At 37.2% G+C, this 14,649-nt stretch overlaps 1 protein-coding gene across 4 annotated transcripts; it reads left to right on the top strand.

The window, feature by feature from the left end:
* The first annotated feature begins 5,242 nt into the window (after positions 1 to 5,242).
* Positions 5,243 to 13,377, top strand: LOC113681361 (galanin receptor type 1). 4 transcript variants are annotated; one of them, XM_089188257.1, is made up of 3 exons: positions 7,380 to 7,641; positions 7,767 to 7,872; positions 10,653 to 13,377. In XM_089188257.1, exon 3 carries the CDS (start codon positions 10,894 to 10,896, stop codon positions 12,568 to 12,570), a length of 1,677 nt encoding a protein of 558 aa, XP_089044383.1. In that variant the 5' UTR covers positions 7,380 to 7,641; positions 7,767 to 7,872; positions 10,653 to 10,893; the 3' UTR covers positions 12,571 to 13,377. The 4 variants fall into 4 exon arrangements, with proteins under 4 accessions (XP_089044381.1, XP_089044383.1, XP_089044385.1 ...); XM_089188255.1 differs by lacking the exons at positions 7,380 to 7,641; positions 7,767 to 7,872 and adding an exon at positions 5,243 to 5,394; XM_089188259.1 differs by lacking the exon at positions 7,380 to 7,641 and having other exon boundaries at positions 7,759 to 7,868.
* The last annotated feature ends 1,272 nt before the right edge of the window (positions 13,378 to 14,649 follow it).

Below are 14,649 nucleotides of genomic sequence, written 5' to 3' on the forward strand. Positions count from 1 at the left end.
CGAGAAAATTTTAGGATCACAGGTCAATTTTCAGATTGCCTGTTGCTCTCACATGGTTTCCCCAAATTTGTCTAATTTGGCGCTATCTGCACAAGGCTGACAAATTTTGTCAAAATGTGATGAGTCTATCGTATCAAATTCAGGAATTTTGTTTTTAATCAATGTCGTGTCATTCTACTTCGTGGCATTGGGAGGCAGAGCTTTCTGTTTGAGTTAATAACCGGCCTCCAATGTTAGATTTAAATCGAAGGGAAAATATCAGACGGGCGAGATAAATCAAACTACCTACGAGTGAAGGTAAACAAAGGAATATTGACCTCAGCATCATATCATATCTCTCTTTTGGGTGCTTTTACAATTTCTCCCAATTGATCTTAGTTGCATTGATTAAAGGTGATTTTATTCGGTAGTGAACAGGAGCTTCTATCGTTAGCTAAGTTACCGTCATTGGAGGAATTGCATTGAAGTATAGTTGAATCCTAACGTAGTTTAGCTCATGCATTTACCGGACAAAGCATCTTAAAGTTTCTCGAGTTTATTCTTTCATAATAATTCATAAGTAATATTAAGATTCACTCGCGTATGAAAATGAATTATCAGTCTAAAGATAACTCTCTTTGACCAAAGTGGCTGAAACGTTTTTTGAAGAAACTTAAGCCTAAAGCTTGTTGCGTTGTTCCGGCACTGAGATAAACTTTGGTCTCTTGATGATTTTAAGTGTGCAGTCCACAATTTGTGGGTGTCAAATCTTTCATAGGATACTGTATCTCTTGATCTAGTGGGTTGCAAGGTCAATTCAATATAGATAATAATCGTAATGAGATCATAAGAACAGGTCGTCAAAAGTCTGAGGGGGCCTAGGACAGCCACCTGAGTTGATCAGCTGAAGTCACGATTACACACGCTGGCCCGTTATCAACCCCTGACTAAAATTTTATCGCCTAAAACCCGAAAGGAGGATCACATCATTGAGACGTCCGTGGCTTTGTGCAGCCAGCTGCCGAAATTGACAGTAAAAATCATCATCAGAAATGATAAATCGACATCATTTTCAAATCTGTCAATGAGGGATTTGTTGAATATTTCTACTTCCTCCTTTCAGTGAGCCGAAGTAATGTAGTCTCACTTACTGTATTCTCCTCCACTATATACTGAGAGAAAAAGTATCTCGTGACTTTTGCTTCAAAAGTCAACATGGGATCACATGCACGCAGTGGAAAAATTATTCTCATAACGTTTTGTCCTGTAATCTGCACTCAGTAAAATATCAATTGTTGAACACATGCAAAAAAATAAAATGCTAACTCAAGATACTAGTAGAGCCAAATGATAGGATACCCTTCACAAATCATATTATTGAAATAGTGTATGCTTTGTTACTGGGCCTATTCGTTCCTATCATTTCAGTCCAAGTTTTAGGCTTGATAATTTCAGAATCATCATGGGTTTCTCGATAATGGCACATGCACGTTTCAAAAATTTTGCCATAAAAGGGGATTCTTTTTCGAAGACACCTTCAGTTTGGAAGAAGATATTATTCATGGACTGAAAATTAGTTCATTCGGAAAGTTCCACGCTAATAACTCAGGATGATTTAAAAAGATTGGAATGAATAAATATAAACGCTATGCTTGGTTGCTCTAATCACGTCGAACCTTGTTGTACGTTGATAAATGCCTAACTCTGACATGCCATTATCATACGCAGAAGTGCTCTGCAAAAGAGATGACAAGACACAGCAAAATTATCAAGAAAATCCAGGCAGAAAGTAATGACACTTATTTCATTCATCACAGCACGATGTCTACGGCATCATCAGAGTTTGTTATCAGCTGGTTTCATCTTTCTTTGTTTTATAAAAGATCTATCCCAAAACACACAAAATGCTGAACCGTTACCTTATCTTTACTACAACACCCCTCGGTTGATGAAAATCTTAGAATTTTAAGGCAGGTGTCTCACTTTGCTCTCAAAATACAGCAGGATAAACCATCTTTGAAAAAGTTCAGTTGAAGAAAGTACTGGTCGCTAACATCACAGATCAAGTTCCTTATAGGAGGTAAACAGACGTAATGATGTATCTATCTTTTAAGAATGCTTCTCAAGTATAATCTTCCTAAAATGTGTTTGGAATGTGATGTTCAACAGCAAGAAATGCTCAAGATCGTTCTGTTCGTTAGTTAATCCTCGGGTATAAAAAAAAGAGGCTCAGCAGTGTACAACCCGTATGAAGTTGAAACCATCACAATCGACTCGGGTAAAGTTTTATCGAAACGTGATTAGTGTTTGCGCAATTATCTAAGATACAATCTGCATGAGGTAACGGCAGTTGTTCAACAGAGCACTGTATTTGTTTTGTTGTTGACTTATCCACGGGTGGTAAAAAAAAGTTTCAAAGTGGTGTTCGAACCCGTGCGAACTTGAAGCCATCGAGACCTTGCCTTAACTTTTGTAATTAATCAAAAGGCGATGGACTTTCGCGCAAGTCTTTGAAGTGAACCCTGCATGTGGTAAAGTTGATTAAAGGGGTAATGTATTTGATCTGCACTTATCACTTCCTCACCGACGATTGGTATCCAATGCGTGACTATCTGCTTCTATCCGTTGAGTGGAAAAGAAAATTTACGTCATGATGAAAAGCTAAGTAAGGCTAGCTTGAGATCGTGCAAAGCAGGATTTATTTACTCTTTACTTAGGGGAGATATTAAAAGGGCAAAACTCAGCGACAGCGATACTTTGGTGCATAAATTCACAGCTAGTATGTGTTGTCAGACGAATGTTTTGGTACACATTGCAACAAGAATTGGCTGAGCCATTCTACTTGCCCCCTTTACGCATGTTTCAGTTTTCTTTAATTTAGTCACATAACATTGTCGAGAATCCTTCTGTTCAAAATAGAGACCACATGTATTTGTATTTCCCATCAAGGACAATGTGATTCATTATTTATTGCTGGTTCATTAGTGAAGTGTTAATTGGGCATTTTATCCGCCAACTCAATTAGCTGAGTTTTCAAAAGGGCAAGCTGATTCATCTTTAGAAATCTTCTCTAAACCGTGTTGCGATGATGGCGTAGTCTCTTTCGAGTAGTTTATTAATAATAACTGCATGCACGAATTTGACTGTATTTCTTGGTTTCTTGGATGTAAAGAAGAGAAGAAGTAACAAGGGCTAAGGAAATGAGAATCATAGCAAGAAAAACGCTGGTAGTTGTGGCTTTAACGAAAATGTGCGTTTCAAAAACATCGAACGATTGTACATGCTATTTTTGTTTTCTTTCCTTCCGTAGAAAGAATTAACATTGTCTCTCGATCTATGAGTTATCTTTGTCTACATGTACTGCTGAGTGGTAAAACAGTCAATGTGTGATGTTGAACGCATTTCATTGCTTTGCGGCTATTTCTAGTGATTAGAATCAGTCAGCTAGACAGAACCGACTTCAATTTTTTTACATTTGTTAGGTTTTATCTTAACGTCGTCACAGAAAAATTTTCAATTTGGTTAATCAAGTACTTTACTTTGTAAGAGCAAAAGGCCTTAATGAGCGTACACGTTAAACCTCACTCCTCGTTGAGAATTTCCACCTCAACTGAAGATGTTGTGGGCAACCTGTTCGTCAGTCAAAGCTCAATTTGCAAATAAATTGAAAATATTCGCACAAACTTGCAATCAAATGATCAGAGATAAGATAAAATGAGGAGTAGTAAAATGGAATGTGAAAAGATAAGTATATAGGTAATCAATGGCCCAAAGTTATTTGACCATAATTACTATTGTTCTCAATTCTCACCACTTAGACTCCTTTAATCTTCCCAAGCACATATTGCGAGTTCAACTCTCATTTTGAGATGTCAAGCACCAGCAGCACATTATATGTATTTCATAGAGTGCTTTCTCTATGATCGACTTAATCTGCTAGAATTGGATTTTAAACTGTCCCAGTTCGAATGGTAAGATTGGTGATGTATGCAGCTTTTATACCGTGGGTAGTGCGTCCCTTGCATCAAATATGCAAGCACCTAAACCTGCAAAAGCTGTGTAGAAGCATAATGATGCAACAGTCAAAGCGTTTGGTTCTCAGGAGCATGCACGCGAAACCTTAACTCGCAAATTTAAGTCTGAGAAGCGCGCATATATCAAGGCTTAATTAAAAGTCACTAGTGTCTTCTACACTACTCAGCATGTATCGTATGTTGGGTGTTGGACCAATCACATCCATTTTTGGGCAGCTCCTGAATCATTAAAATATTACAATGTGTCCATTGTTTGGCAATGTTTATCTAAAGTCTTGCGAATGCCTCAGATCCTGGGCGTTTCCTCTCGACAGTATAAATGAAGTCCATTCTTACCAGCAAAAGGTTAGATGTTACCAGTTACCTTTTAATTAACACCATGCTCGTTTTACTTTGTTCGACAAACAAACGTTTATCTCCACGTTCACGATATACTTTTGGGTTAAATGAGGTTGTGTTGACGACTAATTTCTTTCCCATATATGGTGCATTTGCATTCAATATTTTATTTCACGAAGTTAAAGCTTTGTACTGAAAACTATCAGAGAATTTTTCAAATCTTAAGACAATTAGAACACATTTTAAATGCCTTTTTTGCGAATATTCGATGATGTGGACAACAGACTGATAAAACATTTTCTCCTACCGTCGACCAATTTACAACTCCAAGACACATTGTGTGTGTTAAGGAGGAAGTTAGATATTCAGACCGGTAACGTGTGACGTCAGGCTGAGTACCACTAGATATGCTGCTGTTCCTGACTATGATATACACCCTAACCTGCAGATTCGAGTACAGTTGTTATTTTTAACACCTCTATATTCGGGTAAAAGAGTTACTAATCGTCCTAGTTTGTTTATTTTGAAATTCAAGTACTGCTTTTGCACGCGCTGTTTACAAAACTAGTCTTCGCATCTGTTTTTTTAATTTTTATTATTAACGGATGTCTTCACCGCATATAACCTTTGAGCCTGTGGGTTCTGAATAAATAACCCACCGCAGCTACTTAATCAAAACGAAGCAAAAAAGCTTAGGTTCACAGTACTGAAATACCCTACCATATACGGGTAGTCAATCGACTAGGTAAGTAAAATTCTCAAAGGTGGAAACCCTACAACAAATTCGAAATTAACGTAAAGGAAAATTGCAGGAGGGCCTCATCATCTCAAGTCGTTATCAGAAAATCTCAATAAAAGGAAACAAACATCTAGAATATCTAAAACATTCCGACAAAGTGAGAGCAACTCGCGGTGATAAACACTGAATTTATTTAAACCGAAGAACAAGTTCACTCCAAAAAATACATGATCTTGCTTAACGCATAAATGTTTTACGCCGATACTCAGCATGGGAGGAGACTTCTAGTTCTCATGATACATGGTGAGTCAGCAATCTACCGATATATGTAGCTGCCCTAGATGATGAATCCGATGAATATAACATTACTATAACCTTACTAAGCCAAGAAAGAAATAAGAAACACTTTGCTTCATGAAACCTTTTTGTGATTGTCCATATCTGAAACGGCGATTCTAGACGAGGTCATTAGGGCATAGACTGCTTAACCATACTAACTCATGAAGTAGTTTTTCCTTTTCTTTGGGCGTTACACGATGTCGCCAAAGAAGAGATTAATGAGTTAATTCGTGCTTAAACATCCCAGGAGGTGTGTACTCTCTGAACGGTTAATAATTTGTAGAAGTTCAGACTTCTAATTCATTTCACTATTTAGCTCAGTGAGAAACAAAATTTCTGTTGATTCGCCTCTGGATGATGGTCTGTTCTTTCGATGGGAAAAACTATGTTGATTACACTTTGACTGAAATCTGCGTGAATAACTTCAAAGTTAAGTTAGTAATCATAAAAATCAAAAGAGTTTTTGCCTTATTTTGATTGCCTGGAACAGCAGTGTACTTATTTATTTAGTGATGCTTATGTTAGTTCAGCTGTCACTTCTCTTAACAACTTATTGCATGTGTATTTTCTCAAACAAGAAAAAGCTGTGACACGATCATCAACTTAAAAAATATCGAAAATTGATTCCTGTTTGTCACCAGATGTCCAGGAATGGTCCTGATAACACTTATCTACGGTCGGTTTTTCTTTCTTAGACTTATAATGAAGTTCTGACTTCTTGATTGGCCTGAGTTCAATCAAAAACCGATCTCAAATAACTGGAGTTGGCGACGAAGTTGTAATATTTATGAGATAAAAAAGTTCGTGTGTAAACAGCATTTATGGCGTGTTAATAATCATATATACGTTTCATAGATAAGAACATGAAGTACATGAAAGGTCAAGTTCAGCCAAACATGCCAAATTAAAGCCGAAAGAACCGAGGCCATTCAACTCAGTGTGCCACGCTCGCACACTATCCCAGAAGAATTCCTTTGATTTGGTCAAATTAATTTCACAGGAAAAACCTTTGACTTGGTTTATTCACCCACTAGAACGCCTTTCGATTGAACAACTAATCAAAGGAAAGAAATTACCTTCCAGAGCCTATGGGATATCGTTTAAACCATTAACTGCCTAAAGCGCGAGAAAACGGTTTTAGTTCTGTATTTGATTGGTTAAAGGGAGAGGCGCGAGTATACGGGACCAATCACAGAGCGAGGTTTGGCAAAACCAATACAATTGCGGATTATTTTCGAGATTAAATTGAAAAAGTACCATAAACAGCCTATCATAAAAGCAGCACGATACATTGTTTTAAAAAAAGACCACAAAGACTAAGACACCTATATATCAATCGCCTAAGTTCAGTTAGATTATGACGTTACAGAGTCTAGTGGGGAAACTAAACAAAGTAAACATGGCCGGAAACTTAACTAAAATTATAACATAAGTAACCTGGCATTCATTGGAAATGGAAATCCACTAGTTTAAAAACTTGTAATAAAAGCCGCAGTTCAAGAAACGGGTATCCCATGATCCTTAGCAACACAAATCCTTGCTTTTTAGCCTGGCGATGTCTTCAGTAAGCAAGTATGCTGAGTTTGATCTAAGAATTATTAAACTCAAATTTATCTCAAAAACCCACAGAATGTGACATTTTTTAACCGTTGATAAGTATGACAAAAACATGGTCAACTTAAGCAATTCGGCTTTTTACAAACGTACACCTTACTTTTCGGTTGTAGACAGATACCGAACTGAAACATATATAAAACAAATATTTCTGTGTGAGTAAGAAAGATTTATTTTTATCGCTTTCCTGTCGGCAAACTGTAAAGGAGATGAAAGTAAAAGTTTTTATATGAAGCTTCCAGCAAAAGAATAACCATGAATTATTAACGAAATACAGCGCCAATTTTCTTGGTAAATAAAGATGTATTTCGGCTCGTAAACTTTTGAGTAAAAATTGCGGGCGAAATCAATATAGTCAAGTGGAATTCTCTTCAAACTTTTCATCGCAGTCGACACTAACATTTTGTTGACAATTCGATGAACCTAATTGAACGAAACACTTCTTAAAATTAGAGGGTAAATGGCAGCATTGATTACTACAAACGAAAATTTCATTCAGAAATATTCTGCCATTAAATTAATCTAATTGAGTTGGGTAAACAATACAAAGTCAAAGCAGCTCTAAATCAAGACGCAGATGTTTCCGAGATGATTTCTGTAAGTAGAAATGAGAGAAGATATAAGGATTTTTCTTTCTCATATGTGTTTACAAACTTGACACGAGTCTCTCTTTAAACAAAAGCCCTGTTGGACATCATTTGGTGTTTACAATTTATATTTAGATGCATAAGAAACCCTTTTGCTTGAACCGGAGTTCAACACGCAAACAATAAGCACAGCTTCCAACCCGACTTTTGATGCAAGACTTCACTTTTTATTGAATGGTTGGTGAGTCAATAATTTTTTATGTCGTTTTATCGCGGTACGGAAATCTTCTTTTGCGAAATTAAGGCTGAGAAACGAATTATAGATGTTATGCAACTAGGTTGGGAAAAGATAAGTTACTTGCAGTACGTGAGTAGAAAAGCAGGCTTTCAAGAACGAAACACTTCAGTTATTAGAATTTACCTTTAATAACAATTTTGTCTTTTATCAAAACAGCGGGAGCGACAAGAACAAAATGTTCATTTTATGAAATCATCATAGGAGGTGTAAAGTATCTTCGATAGAATACATCGAGATGGGATTTTGTGGCCAATAGCCACAGCTGTTCTTTATCCTACTATTCCCGAAGTGTGACCAACGTGATTCTCCTCTCAGAATCTGTGCATACGTTTAATAATACGTGAAAATAAAGGCATACAACACAGGGATGTTGTCCTGATCGTGTACCAAATTCTCAAACTAACGTTAACAAAAGTATATTAAATTTAGTTGGGAGAATCATCGATTTGAGATGTGGTTAAAAAGAATTGCAACAGAGAAGATGATGAGTTCTGCGTCACAAGATGAAGTATTTTGGCAACTTAGCCAGGTCTGTTGTATTGTTTATTGTCTTTGTCGGATAAAGCCTACATGAACTGAACTGAGAAAACCGAAGAATTTCAGAGTAAAAACTTTGCTTTTATCTATCCAACGCGCTTTCAAAATTCCGACAAAATAAAACAATGCCATAAATGAAAATACCATTGTGCTTCCCAGCGAGGGTCACACGGAACCGAAACTAGAATGTTGAAGTTCTTTACAAGTCGGCATGAATGCTGTTATGAAAGTGCGTGGAAGAAAATGACTCTTTCTAACCAGGGGTCGAAACTTTCCTACTGTGGTTTTCGAGAGAAAAAGAATAGGGGCTGCAGAGAGTAAGTAATTATTTACTAAACAAATTCTGCAGCCCACAGTGGAAGCTTTCAGGCCTCTGCATTCCGTTTCAAACCAAATATTAAACTAAGGTGTTTTGTTTTTATATTTTAATGTTAGAACGTAAACAGAGCATTGTATCCATCAGAAAAACGATCTCATGTTTGTTTTTCTTAACTAAGACCCATTTAGCATGCTGCTAAAAGTAGACGAAGACAGATCACATCTGACTTCTATTTGACCTAAGAGCACAAAACTTTGTCAGTGATTGATAACAACTATACTCCGTCAACCGGAGAAGCCGGCAATGCTGATTTCAAAGCAAGAAAGTCGTATTGGTTTTTTTACACGATTCCGAACAGATCGCGGATTATTCCTGGAATAATAATGAGCTATTACAGGGATGCTTTGGGGCTGAATTCGTTCTAAGAGACTCACTCACGGCCACACACTAACATAAGTGAACGCCCATAAAAGAAGATATATCATCTTTTGTTATTACCGAGAGTCCTGAAGCGAGACTATTCCGCACGCTTCAAATCTAAAACATTTTTTTACATTTTGATAATGGAATTAGTTTTAACTTGGGGTATAGAAAAGTCAGTGAGAGTCAAATTGAAGGTCTACTCAATTGTTGTTTGTAAATTAAAACCGTTGTTGAAATTTGTGTTTTAAATGGAAATAGAAGAACTCCTCGGTTTTTACCTTTCCAAACGACAGGAGAACTGGAAATATACTTATGATGTGTCTGATGTCCGAGGTTTGACGAAGTTCATTTGAAAATTATTGTGATTAGAGGAGCCAGAAATTACGCAAAAAGAAAGAAGGAAAAAATGGAAAAAAAGGGCCATTTCGCAAAAAGCCTCCGAGTCACTTTGTAGGACTCCATAACGATAAAATAAACTGTTTAATTTTGTTTAAGTTCTTTAGAATATCTTGATTATTGGGTTAAAAACACCTACCGGTTAATCTCTGGAGTGATACAGCGTGGTTCGCAGAGTTTTTTCCAAATACAGCTTATGGTAAAATTGTAAAGAAGTGTCATAAAATCAGCAGGAGATTGCTAAAGTGTAATAGATTATTATGTGTTAGCTCAAGTTTAGATCATAAATAATCCTAGCTCTGAGATGAATGGAAATTTAAAGTTTTCGCTACTTCCATTAGATTAACTTTAAACAGAATTAAAGCAAGAAATTATTGTTTACTCGCACTTTTAACAAGGAAATTAAATTGTATGCAGAGAGGTTGACCCATGTTTCAGAGTTCACTGAGCAATGGTGAGGCTGCGTCGTTTGTGTGATGGGCCATGAAGCAATAAATCTATCTTTATAAGCTTTAATTAAAATCGCCTACTGTCCTTGTAAATTAGACAAATTCTTGCCTCGCATGACAAGGTCCATGGAAATTTTTACATTACCCAAGAAATAAACAAACAGAAGACACAAATGCGCGCTTTAATCCGCAAAGATATTTAAAAAAGACTTCTCACCTCACAACATCACTTATCTCGTTGGCAAATAATACAATAAAACAATCAGAGAGGATCCAACGCAAAGCACAGAATTCGTGTTTGCACAAACGTTGTTTTGTCTGTAAGAACAATGTTTTCAAAGGGTGGAAAAACAGAAGTAAAGACAGTCGGCAATTGTGCATAACACGTTTATAACTTAGGAACAGGAACTAGCCAAGATAGCGATTGTTACAGAGAAATTGTTAATTACAGTTATCAAGTCTTGGTTATCTTTGAAATTCGCAAGTGGGTTATAAATTTACATATCATAGCTTTCCGAATTACGCACAAAGATAAACACATCTTTCGCACTTTTAATATGCGGAAAATTCACTTTAACCGAGAAGTTTTTTAATTGCAGGTTAACCGATGACTGAAGGACAACCAATTGAAACTTGTCAATAGTTAGAAGTTGTTGAAGAGCGACGTCCTACTCAATCAAAGGAAGCATCTTTACAAGTATACCAATCTTGCATTTATTGCAATAATTTTACGGGTCAAATCAGCTGGCTTGGACCCGAAAGCTAGCCAACCACAACAACACAAACTGCAAAATGGAGTGATTTTGTCATCTTACAACTGCGAACGTTAGAACCCCCATCATGGGTGAGAAGAACTTTACTATGTCCCCTACGAGTGCGAGTGGCAACTTCATCGAGCCAGCTTATATGCGCTGGACACTTCGCTTGATATTTATCGTTGTGTTCATTGTAGGAATCATCGGTAACTCTGTGGTTTGTGTGGCTGTGATCCGTCGTAAGCGGATGCGAACGAGCAATAACATTTTCACTTTCAATCTGGCTCTTTGCGACTTACTAAACGTAGTGATCTTTTTACCGACGCAAATGGCTGCGTTTGAAAACAACCATAACTGGGCTACAGGAAATTTCATGTGTCATTTCACCTACATTCTGGTTCCTCTCTGCTTATCAGCCTCAATCGGGACACTCCTCGCCATAACAAGCGATCGATACAGAGCAATTGCTTATCCTATGAAACCCCGATTAAGCGGTAGAAAAGTCAAAATCATCTTGGCTGTAATTTGGATCACCTCTTTTGTGATCTGTTCTCCACTTCTATATGTGGCTGGGATAGTAAGACCTGAGCCTGGTAAAGTTTATTGCGATGAAAAATGGCCAGATCCTCTTTATTCTGAGCTCTATTGGAATTTCATTTTTGTGATTCAATACATCTTACCTCTGGCCATTATTGTAGTGTTAGCAGTGCTAATCGCGGTTAAGATTCGTAAGAACAACACAATGAAAATGCTTCCTAAAAGCTCTCAGGTAATAGCAGCTGCAGTCAGGCAGAGAATGAAACAGACTTCAAAAATTACCAACATGCTTGTCGCTCTTGTGATACTATACGCAATCTGTATGCTTCCTCAACATGTTGTGTTCTTGTGGTCTAAATACGGTGACTTATTCAATTCCAAGTACTTTGTTTACGTTCTGCGATTTGCAAACGTTTTCCCAATGGCAAATAGCGCACTCAATCCTATCGCTTACGGAACACTGAATAAAGAGTTTAAGAAAGTCTTTAAAAGCTTCTTTCGCTGTGAGTGCGGGCAAAAGACGAATGCGGATGTTTATAAAACAAATCCTAAGGCAATGAACGAAATCCGTGGTGGTAAGTTCAGATTAGCAGTGTATAAACACGCCAATGGCGATGGAAAGGCTGGTGGCGATGTGGAGAGTGGGAGCCGACGAACTCCTGCTTCTACTACCTCTTCAGCGACAAATAAAAAACTTCAAAGGAGAAGTGAAGATGGTGGAAGAGAATTTAAAAGGACACCCATTTCTAATGGTTATACCACAACTTTGTCCATATGTGATCAAAATTCGAATGAAAACGAAGACGAAAGACAAAGTCTTTTACAAAGAGAAACAAAAGAGGACTGTTCAAACATGTCACGTTCACGACCACCCCCAACTTACATGAAACAGAAAGAAGAAGAAGAGCAATTGTTGATAGGTAGCGGGAGGGGATCTGAATTTGTCAGAAATGAACATGTGTTTCCCAACGATTCTGAAGACATGAACATGCAAACAGACAATAAAATTGCTGCAGAGACCAATATAAGTCGTCCTGATGCTAATGTGTGTGCGGGTTGTGCGTTCGACTCGAAGAAACTACATCCAAAGGAAAACTTAGAGACTCAGTTGTTGACACTTAATGACGTCGAAAATGACTCATTTATGGACTGCTGGGTTGAAGTGAACAAAATAGACCAAAAGCTTCTCGCCTATATAAGCTCTTTACAAGAAACTGATCTTTAGAACACTGTATCCAGATATAATTTCGTTTCTCTCCCAATTTTGTTTCGCTTATTAAAATACATTTCAAGTTTGCTCCGATAGTGGAAACTAATAACAGGTTTAGCCTTGTGTAAACAAAGAGCACCAAATCTTCGCTACTATTGACTGAAAAACGCAAAGAGTCACTTTTGAATTGTAAATAAATTAAACTTTTCATAATCAAGCTCAACACAAAAGAGATCCGAAAAAGGAGCACGCGAATAGAAAAGATTCTCTGTTCAATCATTTATATTTGTTTAACACGGAATGCAAATCCAGAACCGAATTATGTCTCAGGTCTTTAACATCCTTCAAACATTGCTCACTTTCAAGTAGCAAGTTTGGCTCTGGTTTTATTCCAATCGAACAATTCCACGGCACTTGAGATTTTATTTCAAGTTGTTGTTTATGTGTACTCTATAATTTAATTATTATTTAACGTAAGTGACCAAGCGAGAAAGATTTTATGAAGACGCAGACAGAACAATACACGGCTAGAGGCAACATCTGCCTAATTTGCAATAAATTTCATGGTTGAGGAAGGCGCTAACAAGAATCAAATTAGTCTGTTGAATGCACTAATGACCGTCTAAGAGAAGTATTAATGAAATACCTTGTAGCTAAAATTTTCTGTTCTAACAATATCTGGAATCCTGTGAAAGTTAAAAGAGGACAAGGAGTTGCTTACAACATGTATTGACAACAAAGTCACATCAAAACCTGCTCTAAGTCATAGAGCCGGTGCAAACATATACACTATAGCTGTCGCCAATAAACATGATAACCAAATTTAATATCCTTACTATTTGTGGGGGTACATTGCCACCAATTAAATGTTTTTTTTTCTTTGTCTTGACGCAATTGCTCAAAAGCGATATAAGGGGCTGTTAAACGTCTCAAAATCGATTCCTTTGGGGGCAATAAAGGTTTCCACAATATACGGAAGGCATTCTGGCGCCATCACTTAATCGTTTATTTTGCCTGATAAAAGCCTTGCGCACCTTTGTCTAAACTGTTTATGTCCAGTTATACAATGTACTCTCTACAAATCCTATTCAACTTTTTAAACTAATTCTAATCACAGTGGTCCGAGAGATCTAAGCCTGGTATTTGATAATTAACTCATTAGGTACAAATATTCATATTTAACAATATCAAAGTTAAAAACAAATTTCTTGGGGGGTTATTTAACCTAGGCTCACCTACCTCAATGAAACGCACATTTTCATCAACTGAACATTGAGGGGCATTCACTGGGTAAGGGTTATAGTGGACAAAGAAAAAGGTTTGGACGACCATGTTCATGGCTAAAGAGGCTAGGTTGGTTTTTCAGAGAATATTCTGAATGCCAAAGTGAAAACTACATCGTTATCATAGCTAACTGATACTCGCCTAGTTATGGTAGGTTGATTTGATAAGTTTAGTTAAAGACTGTTGCGGACAAACATAACTCTGTTGAGTAAATAAAAGACCAACAAGTGGGAAATACAGAAAATGTAATTAAGATGAGTAAACATCTTTATCCGTTGTGCACACGCTCGAACTTGAGTCGCGTTGTTGTGTGCATGTGCGAGATTATCTCCTTTTTTGTTAGGCGCATGTGCTCCATGACAGGACGGATAATGCATGCACTGTAAGTACCTCCCGTTGTTCCATACAAAGCCTTAGAAAAGTTTTCTAAGGCTTTGTATGGGACAACGGGAGGTACTTACAGTCCACACGTTTTTCCGTCCTGTCATGATTGTGTCCATTCGTTTTGCGTGTGTACTTCTGACGCTGACATCAATCCTGTAAGGAGTAAAGACTGAAAAAAACGCCTTTTCCAATATCCTTCTTAATGTATATTCGTGAAATTGCGATACAATATTCCTAGTTGCGTCTGGTATCGCACTAGTTACAATTTTCGTTTGGAAATATGATGATATAAAATGAGAACTTAGGAGACAAATCAAATGCATAGACGATGGTTATCGGTACAACAAAATTTAGAGTTCGCAGAAAGTAATTCGCTTTGCCAGTATCATAACAAGCCAAACAAAGGGCAAATGAATGACACACGAC

This window comes from Pocillopora damicornis, chromosome 11 (genome assembly GCF_964200805.1).
Source record: "Pocillopora damicornis chromosome 11, jaPocDami1.2, whole genome shotgun sequence".
Classification (NCBI taxonomy): domain Eukaryota; kingdom Metazoa; phylum Cnidaria; class Anthozoa; order Scleractinia; family Pocilloporidae; genus Pocillopora; species Pocillopora damicornis.